At 44.0% G+C, this 19,053-nt stretch overlaps 1 protein-coding gene and 1 long non-coding RNA gene across 12 annotated transcripts in view; one reads left to right on the top strand and one right to left on the bottom strand.

The window, feature by feature from the left end:
* The first annotated feature begins 128 nt into the window (after positions 1-128).
* Positions 129-1,144, top strand: LOC134807480 (uncharacterized). Its single transcript, XR_010148046.1, has 2 exons — positions 129-209; positions 1,061-1,144. It is a non-coding gene; the product is annotated as an uncharacterized LOC134807480 (long non-coding RNA).
* An 8,333-nt stretch (positions 1,145-9,477) lies between these two features.
* PRICKLE1 (prickle planar cell polarity protein 1) overlaps positions 9,478-19,053 on the bottom strand; it is a 133,094-nt gene continuing 123,518 nt past the window's right edge. For 10 of the 11 annotated variants that reach the window (XM_009425556.4, XM_009425563.4, XM_024347576.3 and 7 more), the window contains exons 6-8: positions 17,313-17,499; positions 15,514-16,377; positions 9,478-11,783 (exon numbers count right to left, since the gene is read on the bottom strand). In XM_009425556.4, coding sequence (XP_009423831.1) covers positions 10,927-11,783; positions 15,514-16,377; positions 17,313-17,499 — 1,908 coding nt within the window. In that variant the 3' untranslated portion in view covers positions 9,478-10,926. 11 annotated transcript variants of the gene reach the window in all.

The raw sequence follows: 19,053 nt of genomic DNA, 5'->3' as shown, positions 1-19,053 counted from the left end.
TAGCATAGTTTAAAACGTAGTAGATACTCCTATTTGTTAACTTAAAGGGGGCTTCACAAAGGAAATTATATTTGACCCCTGGGTCTTGGAGGAATATGACTTATTCAGGCAGAGAGGGGAAGCATTTATTAGAAATCCAGGAGGAGGAAAAGGTGTCCTGTGTCCTGAAGCTGTGTGCTGAAGATGACAGGGGACGAAGGTGGGAAAAGGTAAGTTGAGAGCAGAATGGGAAGGATGTTGAATGTTTATAGCTTATTTACCCTTTCTCTCCTACTTAATGAAATTTGGAAACGTTATCTATGTAGTATTCTTGCAAGAGACGTGGATTTCTCATAGCCCTCAGCAACTTCACAGATCTAGAACCTCTTGAAGGAAGGGGAAGCCAGATCTCCTTAAGGAAAGACTCCGCTGTACTGCCAAAATATATTTTGGTTTCAGCTTCACTTCCAGACTTTCCTGTAATGGATCCTGAGTTCCAGGGAAGTCTCTGACAGTTTTTGGCAACAGTTTTGGAGATGATGATCTGATCATCTCTGAAGTATTCATTCTAGACAAGATTCAGTGCTGCCAGCAGCCAGCCACCCAGGTTGCTTTATAGCTGTAACCCTGCTCAGGCTGGCTCGTGGAGTTCCTGAGAGTAATGGCCACTCTCTGCTTGCCAGGTCAAGGCTTGTGGGTTATGCATGATGTATTTGTCACCTTCTTCCTGCTAGTTCTCTTGAGAGCACTGATGTATCAGTTACCCAATTCAGTGGAAAAAAAAAAAAAGGGTAGGGGTGGACCAGTAACTGAGGTAGTTAACACAATCTGTTCTCCCATTTTTTTCCATGGTAATAGGGGTTGACAGTGAATAACATGCCTGCCTAACTGGGACTGTATTTGCTGTTTTCCTTGTAGTTTTAGGTGTGATGAAGCAACTAAGTTTTATGGAATTTGAGTGGAAATGCTGCTAATTCCATGTTGGGAACCTGACGACAGTGACTGTGCCTCCTCCATGTTCTTTTATCCCCTCCCAAAAGTAGCAATAGCAATGCAGCCTTGATTTTTTTTTTTTTTGCAGAGCCACAAGATGGAAGGAACCTGCATAACCACATGGAATAGTGAACTGTTATGTGAGAGCAGAATAAATGCCTTTATTCTTTAAGCCACAGTTTTGTTTGGTTTCTTGTTATAGCAGCTTACTTTTTGCTCAAACTTATTGATTATTTTTGTCAAATAACATCTAAGCATTCACTTCACCAGTGTAGGCCCTGAGCAGGCCGCACCACTCCTGCTTTTCCATTGTAATGGAAATCTTGGGGTAAGGGACTGATTCTAAAAAAGGCTTTGAATTAAGAATTTTAAGCTGTCTTTTAAATCTTGGTAAGTATTGTTACAGCCTTGTGAACATTTGTATAGCAGCAGACACAGCCTCATTATATAGCATTTTTTTTTTCAATTCTGTTCCCACAGATTGATGGTTTTGTGTGTGTGTGTGTGTGTGTGTGTGTGTGAATTTTTTTGAGGCAGGGTCTCACTCTGTTGTCCAGGCTGGAATGCACTGGCGCGATCTTGGCTCACTGGAACCTCCCCCAGGCTCAAGCAGTCCTCCCACCTCAGCCTTCCGTGTAGTTGGGACCACATAGGCACGTACCACCACACCCAGCTAATTTTTGTATTTTTTGTAGAGATGAAGTTTTGCCATGTTGACAAGGCTGGTCTCGAGCTCCTGATCTCAAGTGATCCGCCTGCCTCGGCCTCCCAAAGTGCTGGGATTACAGGCGTGACCACACCCAGCCAAGTTTTTTTTTTTTTTTTAATGGGGAAAAAACTTTAAAACCTTAGACAATTTTAGTGATAATGCTGTAGCATTAGAATACCATCGGCCAGGCGGCTGGGCACGGTGGCTGAGGTGGGAGGATCACTTCAGCCCAGGGGACGGAGGTTGCAGTGAGCCAAGATCGTGCCACTGCACTCCAGCATGGGTAAGAGGGAGAGACTGTCTCACCAAAAAAAAACAAAAACCACACACTTATATTCTGCTACTTTTGTAGAATAGACTCTAGTATACTATATTGGATGCCATTTAAAATATTTTAATTTTAGGTTTAATACACTAAATATTTCATAGAATTCTGAGAAGCACCAAATTTTTCCATTATTTCACTATCTGAATCTTGCTATGTTACCTAGGCTGGTTTCAAACTCCTGGGCTCAAGCGATCTTCCTGCCTCGGCCTCCCAGAGAGGGGCTCCCAAAGCGCTGGGATTACAGGCGTGAGCCACCATGCCTGGGCTGGAGCTGTTTTAGAAAACACCATTGTGATTGGTAAGGAGGAGCTGCTTGGGGGTATGTAGAACAGGGACTTCCAGCACCCAAAACCACAGCGCAGCCAGGGACTCAGTCTCTGGCTGCTGCACCAGAACACATGGTGGAGTTTGAGGAGAGCCGTTTAAGTAGAATGAACCTGGTAATTTAACTCTCCTATTTAGGAACCAACATTAATTAAACATAGCACCTTTTCAGCTTTGCTTACAACATGTTCAGAGATTCAAGACTAAGATTGCTGCTGATAGGACTCTGAGAGGTAGGGAAAAAAATCTTACTTTTCATCCTGGTAACCGGGGAGAAATAACATGGAGTAAAATATCTTGCCCTCCACATACTCTGTAATTGTCTCCAAACTGTCTACTTAATGGCGATAAAGCCAACTTCAAACCTGAAGCATATGCATTGATAGGGAAATAACCATCCCCAAGCTTCTTTTTTCCTTCTGTCTTTTTTTTTTTTTTTTTTCTTTCGAGAGACAGTCTTGTTCTGTCACCTAGGCTGGAGTGCAGTGGTGCGATCCTGGCTCACTGCAACCTCTGCCCACCGGGTTTCAAGCGGTTCCCTTGCCTCAGCCTTCTGATCAGCTGGGACTACATGCCTGTGTCACCACGCCTGGCTAATTTTTGTATTTTTGGTAGAAATGGCATTTAACCATGTTGGCCAGGCTGGTCTCAAACTCCTGACCTCAAGTGATCCACCCACCTTGGCCTCCCAAAGTGCTGGAATTACGGGCGTGAGCCACCGTGCCCGGCTTGCTGCTTTTTCTTTATTTAGTTTAACCTCTTGCCCACCCCAAGTCCCAAACATTAATATATATTTTTAAAAGGCTCTCTTTAAAGTTCCCAACTCCCATAATCCATGGTCTTTGGGGGTGGGGGTAGGGTTCCATCCTTTCAGGAATCCTTGCCAGGCAAATAGGTTGGTAAGTGAAAGGGAAAAGAGAAACCACACTTTATGCTGAGTAGGAAGGCTCCTGCTAACCTAATAAATTCAGTCCAGTCACCACAGAACACTGAGGCTGGAAGGAAGCCTTTGAGCTGGTCTGGCACTCTAATTTTACAGAGTGGAAATAGAGCACTTAACTTGCATGAGCTAATGAGAGAGAAGGGTCTCCTAACCCACATCTGAATCCTGGAGTCCAGTGTGCTTCGCACTAGCCACTCTGCAAGATCAGCTTTGTGGTGGATTTCTATCAGACTAGGAATTGGCTTTCCTGATGGCAATTGCTTGGTTCCATTATTGAAAAGTGCTAAAACAATTATTAACATTTAAGATTCATACTTTCGGCCGGGCACGGTGGCTCATGCCTGTAATCCCAGCACTTTGGGAGGATGAGGCGGGTGGATCACTTGAGGTCAGGATGTTTGACACCAGCCTGGCCAACATGGTGAAACCTCATCTCTACTAAAAATGCAAAAATTAGACAGGTGTGGTGGCGAGTGCCTGTAATCTCAGCTATTTGGGAGGCTGAGGCAGGAGAATCACTTGAACCTAGGAGGCAGAGGTTGCAGTGAACCGAGACCGCGCCATTGCACTGCAGCCTGGGCAACAAGAGTGAAATTCTGTCTCCAAAAAAAAAAAAAAAAAAAAAGATTCATACTTGTTTTTTTAAGAGATGGGGGTCTCTGTCATCCAGGCTGCAGTGTAGTGATGTGATCATAGCTCACTGCAGCCTCAAACTCCTGGCCTTAAGACATCCACTCGCCTCAGCCTCTCAAAGTGCTGGGATTACAGGCATGAGCAACCATGCCTGTCTTAAGGTTCGTATTCCTAATGGTACTATTACCATTGTCTGGAATCTAATGATTTGACAGTAGGTTGCAAGTTGTTTTGAAAGCTGGCATAACAGCACCTTCTGCATATAGCAATAGAAATGTGAAATTTCTTTTCTAAAAAGAGAAGTTGAGACTGAAGCTGATCCCTTAAATGGGAATGTTTGACCAGCTACTTGGGTCTGTTCAAACAGAATGAATTGGCTCTAATCCTGTGGCCAAGTCTATTTATACGCTCAATGTCTTACTTTTCCTCCGTATTCTCTACCCAAACCATTTTGAAAGCCACTCTTAGCCTGGTATGGTGGTGTACCTCTGTAGTCCCAGCTACTTGCGAGGCTTGAGGTAGGAGGATCGCTTGAGCTCAGGAATTTGAGGTTGCAGTGATCCCACCACTGCACTCCAGCCTAGTTGGCAGGGTGAGACCTCATCTCTTTAAGAAAAGAAAAAGCCATCCTTAAGCCTTATCCCCCCCAGTAAAGTTTATGATTCTATAACCTTGGCAAAATGTGAGCTCAGAGATGCCAACTTCAGTTATTTCTGCACATTTCTCCTTGGCCCAGTTTACCTGGAAGCCTTTCTAATGGTGTGGGAGTTTACAGAAAACCCATGTGACTATATAGGAGCATGCCTTCTGTTTTTAGACTGTTCCAGTGAATGGCTGGAGAATCTAACCAGGCAATTAGCAATTTTCTCATTTGACTAATTAAAATTGGTTTTATCATAATTGCATTACTAGGATTGAATTGATAATGAGACTTTTAGTGGAATTTTCTTGGATCCCAATAGGTTTTCTTCTTCATGCGTCCAAAAAGGTCACTTTTATTTTATTTTATTTTATTTATGCCAGAGTCTTGCTCTGTTGCCCAGGCTGGAGTGCAGTGGCGTAATCTCAACTCACTGCAACCTCTGCCTCCCAGGTTCAAGCGATTCTCCTCCCTCAACCTCCTGAGTAGCTAGGACTACAGGCACAGGCCACCACGGCTGGCTAATTTTTGTATTTTTAGTAGAGACAGGGTTTCACCCTGTTGGCCAGGCTGGTCTTGAACTCCTGACCTCAGGTGATCCACCTGCCTCAGCCTCCCAAAGTGCTGGGATTACAGGCGTGAGCCACTGCACCTGGCTAAAGGTCACATGTATTTCTATAAACAGGAATTAGTTGTGCCTCCCCTCAACAGCTCTAAGAGATAAGGGAATCAGCTCTAGACTACTGAATTTATAACTCAGGGGTTGGAGACTGGCTAATGACAGGCTCATTTTGTTCAACAATGTTTCAGAAACATTTAAATTTGTTGCTAGCATTTAAAAGCTGGGAGATACCTACAAAAACCCAGATTCCTGGCATCTGTTGAAAAATCTGATGGTCAAGCAATATTGTTTTTCCATGGCAGTAGTCGGGAGTTTATCAGAAAACAGCACCCCAAGAGACCAAAATGTGCCCACACTGTTAAGAACTGTTCTGAGGCCAGGCGCGGTGGCTCATGCCTGTAATCCCAGCACTTTGGGAGGCTGAGGCAGGTCAATCGCCTGAGGTCAGGAGTTTGAGGCCAGCCTGGCCAACATGGTGAAACCCCCTCTCTACTAAAAATACAAAAATTAGCCGGGCGTGGTGGCACACGCCTGTAATCCCAGCTACCTGGGAGGCTGAGGCAGGAGAATCGCTTGAACCCAGGAGGCAGAGGCTGCAGTGAGCCGAGATTGCACCACTGCACTCCAGCCTGGGCGACAGAGACTCCATCTCAAAAAAAAAAAGTTCTGAAATCGGCTGCTTCGAGTGCAGTGGTGTTTACAACTAATTGATCACAACCAGTTACAGATTTCTTTGTTCCTTCTCCACTCCCACTGCTTCACTTGACTAGCCTTCTTAAAAATAATAAGTGGTTCTGAAATCCTCTGGGCACTGCTGAAATATGTCCACTCAATACTTTCAGCACAATTTAAAGCCCTGGGTCCCATCACCCAAACTGAAAGGGACCCATGCCATACATGCAGATCTAGCAGTCTCAGGTACCCATTCCAATTTCACTACCCTTTTCATAAGGCACATGATTTGTGTCTAAAGTGAGAGGGTTAGATAGCAAATGACATCTCCTTTCTCTTCTGGTACTTTTATAACTCAGGAACTATTTAATAGAAAGCAGAGTATAGGCCGGGTGCGGTGGCTCATGCCTGTAATCCCAGCACTTTGGAAGGCCGAGGCGGGTGGATCACAAGGTCAAGCATTCGATACCAGCCTGGCCAACATAGTGAAACCCCGTCTCTACTATAAATACGAAAAATTAGCCGGGTGTGGTGCCAGGCGCCTGTAATCCCATCTACTTGGGAGGCTGAGGCAGGAGAATCGCTTGAACGTGGGAGGTGGAGGTTGCAGTGAGCCGAGATCGCGCTACTGCACTCTAGCCCAGGTAATAGTGCGAGGAAAAAAAGAAAAAAAAAGAAAAGAAAAGAAAGCAGAGTATAGAGATCAGCAAATGCACACACAAAATTAATCCTTTTTTTTTTTTTTTGGAATCCTTTTAACCAGAGCTGAAAGGAGTTCCCAGTGACTTTTTGCCAGTATTCTTCCATAGGCCTTCAGCAAAATGTTCTCCGGTGACTGCTGAGAAGTGAGGAAAATGCAACCGTTAAGGTTCTGCTTCACCCATGTAGAGATTAGATGCAATGTTTCTTATTTTTTCTTTTTATTTATTTATTTATTTTTTGAGATGGCGTCTCACTCTGTCACCTGGGCTGGAGTGCAGTGGCATGATCTTGGCTCACCGCAACCTCCACCTCCCGGGTTCAAGTGATTCTTCTGCCTCAGCCTCCCGAGTAGCTCAGATAACAGGCGCCTGCCACTACGCCCAGCTATTTTTTTTGTTTTTTTAGTAGAGACGGGGTTTCACCATGTTGCCCAGGCTGGTCTCGAACTCCTGACCTCGTGATTTGCCTGCCTTGGCCTCCCAAATTGCTGGGATTACAGGCATGAGCCACCGTGCCCGGCCAGATGCAGCATTTTAACATTTGATATTTATCATGCTGGGTGCAGTGGCTCACACCTTTAATCCCAGCACTTTGGGAAGCCTAGGTGGGCAGATTACCTGAGGTCGGGAGTTCGAGACCAGTCTGACAACCATGGAGAAACCCTGTCTCTACTAAAAATACAAAATTAGCTGGGGTGGTGGCGTATGGCTGTAATGCCAGCTACTTGGGAGGCTGAGGCAGGAGACTCGCTTGAACCCAGGAGGCGGAGGTTGCAGTGAGCCGAGATCTCGCCACTGCAATTCAGCCTGGGCAACAAGAGCAAAACTCTTGTCTCAGAAAAAAAAAAAAAAAAAAAAAAAATTCCTATTTATCTCAAGACCCAATTTTGGAGTTTAGTGACTGACCAGATACTTCTTTGAACTCTTGTTAAGTAGATCTAGTAACAACTTTTAGAGCAACTGGGATGGGCCAGGGGTGGAATGATATGGTTTGGCTCTGTGTCCCCATCCAAATCGTATCTCGAATTGTCATCCCCACCTGTGGAGGGAGGGAAATGATTGGATTATGGGGCCGGTTCCCCCACTCTGTTCTCATGATAGTGAATTCTTACGAGATCTGTTGGTTTTATAAGGGGGCTCTTCCCCCTCTGCTTCCTTCACAGGGTCTCTCCACCTGCTGCCATGTAAGACGTGTTTGCTTCCCCTTCTGCCATGATTGTGTTTCCTAAGGCCTCCCTCCCCAGCCATGTGGAATTGGGTCAGTTAAACCTCTTTCCTTTATAAATTACCCAGTCTCGGCAGTTCTTTGTAGTAATGTGAGAATAGACTAAGTCGGCAACTATAGGCTTTATTTTCTTGCCAATTCTTTACAGAACTGTAAGGCAGTTGCTTCTTTCTTCCGTTGTAGATAGTCTTCTGTTATTGCTACAAACTGGGATTAATTTTTAAGCTTGAAAGTTACATTATTGCCAGACGCAGTGGCTCATGCCTGTAATCCCCTGCACTTTGGGAGGCTGAGGCAGGTGGATCACCTGAAGGTCAGGAGTTCGAGACCAGCCTGGCCAACTTGGTGAAACACTGTCTCTACTAAAAATATAAAAAATTAGCCGAGCATGGTGGCAGGCACCTGTAATCTCAGCTGCTCTGGAGGCTGAGACAGGAGAATTGCTTGAACCCGGGAGGCAGAGGTTGCAGTGAACTGAGATTGTGCCGTTGCGCTCCAGCCTGGGCAACAGGAGCGAAACTCCATCTCAAAAAAAAAAAAAAAAAAAGGAAAAGAAAGTTACATTATTATTGTGAATAAATATCTGCATTTCCTTAAGCCTTTGGCAGGCTATGTTACCCCTATCTTTTGAGAATGTACTTGAAAAGTGAGGGCAGTACCTTCACCTTATACCTGCATTTCTCCAGGCTAAGTATCACCTGTTTACTATTTATTATCCATCCTTTATAAGCAACATCTTGCAACAGTCTTTTCTAAAAGGATGCCCACTTGTGGCAGCACAGGTTCTGAAAATTTCTTCAAAATCAAGAAATCTGCCAATACATTGAGAGGTTGTGATGGAACAAACACTCTCATTTACATTACATTAATGTAAATCAGGAGAATTTCTTTTGGAGGAAAATTGGCAATATCCATCAGTCTTAAATACGTAACCTTTGTCCCAGTAACTACGCTGCTCCCGATTTATGTGCACATGTGCCAGTGTAGCATAATGTATGAGGAAAGTCAACTCCATCATTAGGAGTAGGCTATTAAGCAGTCACTGAAAGAATGGGTAGACCTATATGCACTAACGTGAAATGTCCACATACAAAGGGAAAAAAGCATGTCACAGCACATATAGGTCACTACCACTTTTAAAAGACACATTTATACGAATGTGCTTTGAATGTCTGAAGGAGACACTAGAACTGGGTAAGAGCGGTTACTTCTGGGGAGAGGACCTGGGGGACTGGGATGAAGAATGGAAAGGAGATGCTGTCTCTGACTTTTGCCCTATTTGAATTTTTTTGTCATGTGTATGCACTTCCTTTTCATTGCTGATGGTTTTTTAAAAGCACCAGACCAGGGAATGTAAGTTACTGAGTGAAGAACTCTCTCACCATTGGTGCTTTTCTGAAGGGAATCTGTGTAACCCAGATACAAACCTTTGTGTGGGACGGCTGTCCACCTACTACTCGCTGGTTTACCCATTGGACTTGTGTCTGTCCTCCCTAAGGCCAAATTTTCCCCACTCCAGTCTATATGGAAAAAATAAGCCTCTGTGTCTGAAGCCCTATTTCTGGCCTACAAGTGGGGCGTGTGGACACACGAGACAAATGGAGGTCTGTTAATGGTAGAGCAACTGCAAAATAAATCATGCCTGAACACAGGCACAAAATGGAAGTTATCTGGATACATTTGCGAAGATTTATATTCAGAAAGGTAGTTTTGTTATTTATTAAGCGTTTATTAAATGCCTCCCTAAAGGTCCTGGATGCCACTAGAACCTTTAGTTAGGACTGAGATGTATATGCAAGAGTGGCACATATCAAAATATCTGCTCATTAGTTCAGATGCAACGTAAGTTTTCCTTGAACCAGAACCTCATATTAACTTAAAGTACTCAATGGCACAGCATCCTCTAATTTAAAGATTTTAAAACAAAAACATAACTAGAACCAGTTTTCAAAATTGCTGTTAAAGGCCAACAAATTAGTGTGAGGGAAGGAATAAAAAGGAATAACCTCTCTTAAAATAACAAATCTACAAAGTCCTCTGCCACAAAAGCAGATCTTTGTCATTTCCCATGAGATAATCATCACCTTGCTGAAAATGAGAAAGGCACCCCCCGCAGGCAGGGGGAAAAAACCCACTCGCTGAAACAGCTTCTACTTGTTTTTACCATATATTCCAGGGGTTATGTGTGTGGAGGGGTTGTTTTTACATTTATACAGTTTACATTGCTTGACCCATAAATAACACTTGTAAGATTAATAGGGCCATAGTTTTAAAGAGTACTTACATAGCCCCACCATGCATACAGAGCCTTTTTTAATATTGGGAAAAAAAAGCAAAAAAAGTTGAATTTTCCATCACTAGGCAATGTAAATTTGACCATCTACATTTATAAACCCTGACTAAAATATAAGCAATCAGTTCATCCATAAATTCTGGTTCCCTAGCAAATCTAGCACTGCAGCGTAACAAACGGCTTACAATTCAGGGATATAAAAATATCAGCTTTAAAATCTGAACTGTACAGTATATACATTAATATTTGCACCGTTAAATTAGGAATACACTTAAGTCTATGAAATACTAAGTTATAAATAGCAATGGTTTTTGTTTTTTTTTCAATCTGTAGCTGGCGCTGATACAATACAATGTTTACCTGGCCAAAGAGGGTTCGAGGGGACAAGCTGGCCTCACAATAAGATGCACAGTGTTAGCTAGGTCATCGTGACAGGCATGCCTCACACCAAGACGGACTATCAAGACCTGAGCCGACCTGACTTACATAAATGACAAACACTATTGCTTTACAAAGGTGGCTGGAGTTCTCCATCTTCTAAAATCAACATCCAATCCCCTTGAGTCAGCATCTTGAGTATTCCCTTGAGGACTGGAAAACCAAAGCAGCTACGTCAATCTGTAACGCACCCGCACCGGACAGGCACAAGATGTCACGTCCACCTGGCACCATCCAAAGAGGGTAAATTGGAGAAATCACACCTTTCAAATGTTAATCTGACACTGTAAACAGCAGTTGAGTTCTCATTTACATGGGCAAAGAAAGCACTTTAAACTATTTTCACAACTTTCCTATGGAAGAAAAGGATACGATTCAGATGGTTAATGGCTAAGTTTTAAACAAATGCTCTGCATCACTACTTGGTTAAGAAATAATACAATTTTTGCCCTTGTGTCCCTTTTTCTTCTTGGATTTTGTTGTCCTCTGACCAAACTGAGGGGTGGGAAGTGCAGATGGTGGACTAGAAAGGTCATCTGTATAGTAGGCAAATCTCTGTGGCCGGGGTTGAGGGATTGGTTGTCCAAGAAAATATCCTTCTTCTTCCGAGTCGGAAGAGGAGGAGGAGGAAGAACACCAGGAATCATCATCCTCGCCGTAGAGTCCCAGAAACCGATTCATTCCTGGGTTCTGCAGGCCATAATCGGAAGTGGCATGGGCGTACTGTCCGTAGAGATCAGCATTCTGGATGTATGCTTGGATCTCCCGGGCACTTTTATTCTGTATAAATTTCTCATAGTTATCGGGGGTGTACAGCCGCAGTCTGTCCTTGGGAGAGTATTTTCTTTCTGTAACAAGATTCAGGGCATTGTCGGAGCGGGACTTTCTACTTCTCCTGCGGCGGTGGTGATGAGACCTGGATCCCCTCTCTTCAAAATTGTAGACGCGTCTCCGAGTCCTTTCACTCATCGGAGGCTGCCGGATTTCAATGTCATAGTTCCCATTGTCAATGACATCATCGGAAAACTTGACCTGCTGGGGTCTGGATTGAGACTTGGACCTTCTGAGCACTGGCAGATGTACTGGCTTCTCTTCAGGCAGGATTTTCTCTGGACACAACTCTGAACTTAGACTCTTTAAGGACTCTGCACTCCTGTGCAGCATGGAAGAGTTCAAAGTTCCCATATTGCTCATCTTCTCACAATCTTCTGTTTCCATCTCCTCAAAATTTTGCAGAGAATACAATGATGGCCTTGGCTTGTTTTCTCCATCCACCGAAGCCCCTAGAAGAGAGGCCAAAACAAGATGTGCTTCTCAATCATCCTAATATTCGACAGTACTTAAAAGTAAGCTACTGAAAGGAAATATTTCAAAGAAAATTTCCAATCTCAATATTTGATTAAAACCCATAGGGAAAGCCAACATGTGTCTATGCCAATTGAGAAGTGGTATAAATGCAGTAATTGTTATAAGGGGTGGGCACAGCCTTTTTTGTTTTTTGTTTTGTTTTGTTTTGTTTTGAGACAGAGTTTTGCTCTAGTTGCCCGGGCTGGAGTGCAATGGCGCTGTCTCGGCACACCACAACCTCCGCCACCCGGGTTCAAGCAATTTTCCTGCCTCAACCTCCTGAGTAGCTGGGATTACAGGCATGTGCCACCACACCTGGCTACTTTTGTATTTTTAGTAAAGATGGGGTTTCTCCATGTTGGTCAGGCTGGTCTCGAACTCCCGACCTCAGGTGATCCACCCACCTCGGCCTCCCACAGTGCTGGGTTTACAGGTATGAGCCACTGCACCTGGCCTGGGGCACAGGTTCTCTTATAAGCCTGGAGTCAAAGATTAGTTAAGTAGTTACGGCACATGGCATGAGCAGCAAAACTTTAAGAGCTCCTCACAGCAGCCTGTTCATTCATTAACATAAGATGTAGAAGTTTCTGCTCCTCAATTCATTAAAGCCACACTGCTTCATTTGGAGATCTTTCAAATCAGTCCCTCCTTGGTCTCCATCATGAGCTAGTCTTCCTCATCTTATACTGAGACTAGTGGTCAGCACACTACAGCTCAACAGCTTGTTTGTGTATCAAGTTTTATTGGAACAGCCACACCTATTTGTTTACATATTGTTTATAGCTGCTTTCTACAGTGGCAGAGCTAAGTAGTCACACCAGAGACCGTAGGCCTAAAAAGGGCTATCGAGCCCATTATGGAAGAGGTTTGCTCAACCCCTGACCTAGATCTTCATCCAGTCTTTTCTGCCTTCAACGTGTAAAATATGCCACTTCCAGATTAATCTTCTATTGAAACATTTAACAAAACAGATACTGATCTCTTTTGATATAATAGGGCCCAGGCATGTTAAGATAAATACATATAGCCCTATAGACAAAGTGATACTGTTGTCAACTGGAGACTACATAACTTCGTACTTATTTTTTTTTGAGATGGAGTCTCGCTCTGTCGCCCAGGCTGGAGTGCAGTGGCACCATCTCAGCTCACTGCAAGCTCCGCCTCCTGGGTTCATGCCATTCTCTCACCTCAGCCTCCCGAGTAGCTGGGATTACAGGCATGCGCCACCACGCCTGGCTAATTTCTTGTATTTTTAGTAGAGACGGGGTTTCACTGTGTTAGCCAGGATGGTCTTGATCTCCTGACCTCGTGATCCGCCCGCCTCGGTCTCCCAAAGTGCTGGGATTACAGGCGTAAGCCACCGCACCCGGCCCTATATAACTTCATACTTTTTAAAGGGGGCCTATTTTTCAGCTTATTATTGTCAAGGAATGTCAGCCCCTAACGCTTAAATGTGTACCAAGTTATGTTTAATTCTTTTATTTATTTTTTTTGAGACAGAGTCTTGCTCTGTCACTCAGGCTGGAGTGCAGTGGTATGATCTTGGCTCACTGCAACCTCCGCCTCCCAGGTTCAAGTGATTTTCCTGCCTCAGCCTCCCGAGTAGCTGAAATTACAGGCACATGCCACCATGCCTGGCTAATTTTCGTATTTTTAGTAGAGACAGGGTTTTGCTATGTTGGCCAGGCTGGTCTCGAACTCCTGACTTCAGGTGATCCACCTGCTTTGGGCCTCCCAAAGTGCTGGGACTGCAGGTGTGAGCTACCGCACCTGGCCAAATTATGTCTATTTCTGATATTAAATTTAAAACTCCTAGCACTGGGCCTGGCAGACAAAAGGTGCTTACTCAGTCTCACCCACCATTCTTCCTCAACTCCCCTTTATTGCCGGCCTTATCTTTGACAAGTCCACAGAAGCCGGGGGGGTAGCTTTGCCGTACCCTTCCTTGTCACTGCAGTGTCTGGCACAAGTTATTCCTGGCAGGAAGCAGCTACTAAGCCTTTCCTGTCTACATTACAGAAGCATTACCTTCATCAAAGGGCTGGATGTCAGTAGTTTGACTATAAAACTAGCCATGCAACAGCAACATTTCTATAATCCAAAGACTTGTTGCAAATAATTTGCATAATGTCCTAGGTTCTAGGCCTAATCTTGCCTTTAGAACCTATGTAATGTTTGGCATTTAGCCTTTTGGTAGTTCAAGTTTCCTCATTTGTGAAATGCAATCATATCATCCACTCTATATAGCTCAGGGTCATTTTAAAGATAAAATGTGGATAACTGGTATGACTGTGCTTTGAAAACATTAAAGTAGGCCAGGGGCAGTGGCTCACACCTGTAATCCCAGCACTTTGGGAGGCCAAGGCAGGTGGATCACCTGAGGTCAGGAGTTTGAGACCAGCCTGTCTCACAAAAATTAGCTGGGCGTGGTGGCAGGCGCCTATAATCCCAGCTACTCATGAGGCTGAGGCAGGAGAATCGCTTAAACTCAGGAACCTGAGAGGCAGAGGTTATAGTGAGCTGATATCGCGTCATTGCACCCCAACCTGGGTGACAAGAGTGAAACTCCATCTCAAAACAAAACAAAAAACTAGGAAAAAAAAAGAAAACATTAAAGTAATATTTTAGAATCTAAATAAAAAGTATTCAGCTGTTTTTGAGCTACTGTCACAGGGAAATTCAGGAAGACGTTTAAAAAAAAAATGAGCTTGTGGCCAGGCGTGGTGGCTCATGCCTATAATCCCAGCACTTTGGGAGGCTGAGGCGGGTGGATCACCTGAGGTCAGGAGTTCGAGACCAGCCTGGCCAATATGGCGAAACCCCATCTCTACTAAAAATACAAAAATTAGCCAGGTATGGTGGTATGCACCTGTAATCCCAGCTACTGGGGAGGCAGAGGCAGAAGAATCACTTGAACCCGGGAGATGGAGGTTGCAGTGAGGTGAGACTGTGCCATTGCACTCCATCCTGGGCGACAAGAGCGAAACTCCACCTCAAAAAAAAAAAGAGCTTGTAAAGTGTGTGGGCCAATTTTGGTATCTTAGAATCCATACAGAATAATTCAAGCGTACAATATCTTTCAGACACAATCCAGTTGTACACTCCTTCCTCCAATCAATTTCCTTCTCTTCAAAACAGGGTAATAAAACCTATCTCTAAAGACTGCACTGTAAATATATTTTATGCACATGCACTCACCTCACACACGTTTGTTTTGCTAGTGTTTGGTATTTAAGTGAGGTTCCTTCCTTCCCTTGATCCATGGTTTTGAATAACACACAACTCCTACTCATGCTGAATTGCAATTTTTTTTTTTTTGAGATGGAGTCTTGCTCTGTTGCCCAGGCTGGAGTGCAGTGGCGCAATCTTGGCTCACTACAACCTCTGCCTCCTGGGTTCAAGCAATTCTCTTGCCTCAGCCTCCCGAGTAGCTGGGACCACAGGCCCACGCCCAGCTAATTTTTGTATTTTTAGTAGAGCCGCGGTTTCGCCATGTTGGCTGGGCTGGTCTCAAACTCCTGACCTCAAATGATCTGCCCACCTCAGCCTCCCATAGTGCTGGAATTATAGGCATGAGCCACCGCGCCTGGCTTGAATTGCAATTTTTTGAATACACTTTTTAGTAGCTCCTTTTTTCAAATACCCCATAATCCCTAGATTACGTACCTGTGATATTGGACAATGCCAAAGAATCCATCGAATCCCGAACACTTTGCTCTGGTTTCAGGTCTGACAGACACTCCAGGGAATCTTCATACCACTGTGTTTCATCATGATTATACCCTGAAGCCCCATGGTCCAGTTCCAATTCCTGAAGCCTTCTACTGCTTGCAGGGCCTGGGTGGCTGCCATAAGCAGAATCGCCCAGTCCATCTTGTGACTGTGCCCAGTACATATCAGACTGGTATTTTTTACTTGCAAGGCTCTGGTTATTTTGCTTTAACTCGGTCTTATTTTTAACCATGTTATCAGATATCCAGTGCTCACTGGCTCGAATATCCATCTCATTGGGCTGTGGCTGAAAGAGGCTTTTATCACCAAACTTAAGGAGGAGCTGCGTCATATAATCTTCATGATCAGCCCATTCTTCAGGGTCTTCTGGAGTTTCCTGCTCTACTCTGCCTTTCCAAAATTCTTCACTGGCAAAACTTGTTCCTTGTCTGGAGAGACTCAGATCATCCAATTTTCGAGAAAGGGTGTCATCAGCATTGCCTGAGAGGCCAGGAAACTTGTAGTTCAGAGCAGGCGATAAGAGGAGAGACTGTCTACACTGATCTGCTGACCGGCTGCTCTTGCCCATTCGGACACTTCTTCGGGAGTCTCTTGATCGAGCTGACTGAAATGCAGAGTCAGAAGAATCAGAGGCATGGACATCTTCACCAAGACTGCACGTTTTTGAGCAGTAAATCTGACCCTGTTTGGGAAGGAAGGGACATCCCAACAAAGAGGCTTTACACTGGGCACAAGAAAAGCAGGCTTCCGTGGCGTGCCAGTGCTGCCCATCATAGGTCATCTGTGCATGGTCCACACCTGTTTTGAAAAGGATAGAATAAATAACAGGTTATGGTTTAATGCCTGAAACAAGGTATAAGGAAGAAATGAAGAAAATAAATAAAGATTATGGGTATGGGGGAGCTGTGTGGGTGACACAGATATAATTAATCCTCATTCTTTGTGGATTCTGTACTTGTGAATGTGCCTACTCATAAAAATTTATTCACAACTCCCAAACTAATATTCGCAACAGTTTCATGGTCATTCGCAGATGTGCAGAGTGGTAAAAATATGAACTGAACCAACATGCACTGATCCAGGAGATGCTCAGCTTTTTGTTTCAGCTCTCATATTGTAGACAAGTGTCCTATTTCTGGTCTATCTACTGCCGCGTTTTCTGCATTTTTGTGCTCTTTGTTGGTGAGTTTACTGTTTAAAATGGCCCCCAAGTGTAATGCTGATAATGCTGAAATGCTGTCGTGTTGCTAAGGGCAAGAAGGCTGTGATGTGCCTTACAGAGAAAAGACATGTATTACGTAAGCTCCTAATCTTGAGTACGGTACTACTGGCTGTGAGTTCAATATTAATGCATCAACAATGTACATTCAATAAGGCAGTGGCTTTAAGCAAAAACACACGTGAAACAAGGTTATGTATTGATGGGTTGATGAAACTGCTGTGACCAGAGGCTCACAGGAACCTAACCCTGTATTCCCCCATGAGCAATGGTTCAGTGTTCACTAATCCAGTGTTTGCAGTAACTTCACAGAACACAACTACTGCAAGTAACAAGAATCAACTCTCTGTTCATCTGTCAAAGCTCATCAGCTGGAACATTTAAGATCTGTATATTTCATTGTATGTAAATTATATCTCAACTTTAAAAAACAGAAAAAGAAAAAATAAGACTGGATAATCCAAGACAGACTAATGGCTAGGTGACAGGGCAGACGGGCTGGCTGTGGACTTACCAATATGTTCCCCACAGGTTTCACAGTACTCCGCATAGAGAGACTCAAAACAGCCACAGCAGAAGGGGCGGCCATCCTTCATGATATACCTCTGTCCTCCCAGGACCGTTTCACACTCAAGGCAGCAGAAGTGTTTCATGTGCCAATGGCGACCCTCAGCTTCTGTGCACTCATCAGCAAAAATTATCTTCAAAAAGAAATGTGAAACCAGAGAATGAAAGAAAATCATTAGGAACTATTTTAAAGGCCAAGTAACTGCATGTTTTCCGGGCAATGGACAGACACTGGCTCTTAAAAAAATCAGATAGCTAACCTTGTTTCTTAGAGTCACAAGCTTAAATCTAACACTTGATTTAGCTACAAACTAGAGCATAAATTGACAGTGCTGAGAAAACAAACTAAATAATAAATGCTTGCTTTGACTTTAAAAAAACAGAATTCTACACTGGAGGTAATTCATTTGGTCATATTTTTGCTCCCCAATAACATTTTCTTGGCATAATCTGGCAAAGAATACATTAACATGGAAATAATTTAGTGAAATAATTTGGTGTTTTAGTAGAAAGAAAACTCATAAAAATGTCTGTGGACTCAACACAGTTATAGCTACACAGATGCTGGAATTGAGTGAACAGCATTTGTGTTGATAATGCTTTATTTGACCTGGTGGCCATCTCTAGATTAAGGACTCTTTATTTTTTTGAGACAGGGTCTCACTTGTAGCCCAGGCTGGAGCACAGTGGCACAATCATAGCTCACTGCAGCCTCAAACTCCTGGGCTTGAGCGATCCTCCCACCTCTGCCTTCTGAGTAGCTGGGACCACAAGGGCACAACCACCATGCCCAGCTAATTTGAAAAACATTTTGGGACAGAGACGGGGTCTCACCATGGGGTCTAGTCTGGTTCTTTTTTTATTTTTATTTTTATTTTTTATTTTTTTGAGAAAGAGTCTCGCTCTGTCACCACGCTGGAGTGCAATGGCATGACCTCGGCTCACTGCAACCTCCGCCTCCTGGGGTTCAAGCAATTCTCCTGCCTCAGCCTCCTGAGTAGCTGGGACTAAAGGTGCATGCCACCATGCCCAGCTAATTTTTGTATTTTTAGTAGAGACGGGGTTTCACCATGTTTGCCAGGATGGTCTCTGTCTCTTGACCTCGTGATTTGCCCATCTCGGCCTCCCAAAGTGTTGGGATTACAGGCGTGAGCCACCGAGCCCGGCAGGTTCTTTCATTTTTTTATATTTTTGGTTTCCAAAATATGTTCAGCGGAGCATGGTGGCTCACCCTAGTATTCCCAGCATTTTGGGAGGCTGAGGGAGGCGAATCTCTTGGGGTCAGGAATTGGAGACCAGCCTGGCCAACATGGTGAAGCCCGCCTCTACTAAAAATACAAAAAAAAAAATTAGCTGGGCGTGGTGGCGGGCACCTGCAATCCCAGCTACTCGGGGGGCTGAGGTGCAAGAATCACTTGAACACGGGGGGCGGAGGTTGCAGTGAGCCAAGATTGCACCACGGCACTCCAGCCTGGGCAACAGAGAGCAACTCCATCCCAAAAAAATAAATCAAAACAAAACAAAAACAAAAATATGTTCAAATAGAACATTGTTGAAAAAAATGTATAAAATAAATGAATGTATAAAAATAAAAACAAAGTTTATTGTCATAGATTGAAGGAGACTAAGAAGATACAACGAGTAAATGCAATGAAGCACCCTGGATTGATCTTGGATAAGAAAAGGAG

The sequence above is a fragment of the Pan troglodytes genome, chromosome 10 (assembly GCF_028858775.2).
Source record: "Pan troglodytes isolate AG18354 chromosome 10, NHGRI_mPanTro3-v2.0_pri, whole genome shotgun sequence".
NCBI lineage: Eukaryota > Metazoa > Chordata > Mammalia > Primates > Hominidae > Pan > Pan troglodytes.
The sequence above is the reverse complement of the archived record's forward strand: the minus strand, read 5'-3'. Positions and strand labels throughout refer to the sequence as shown.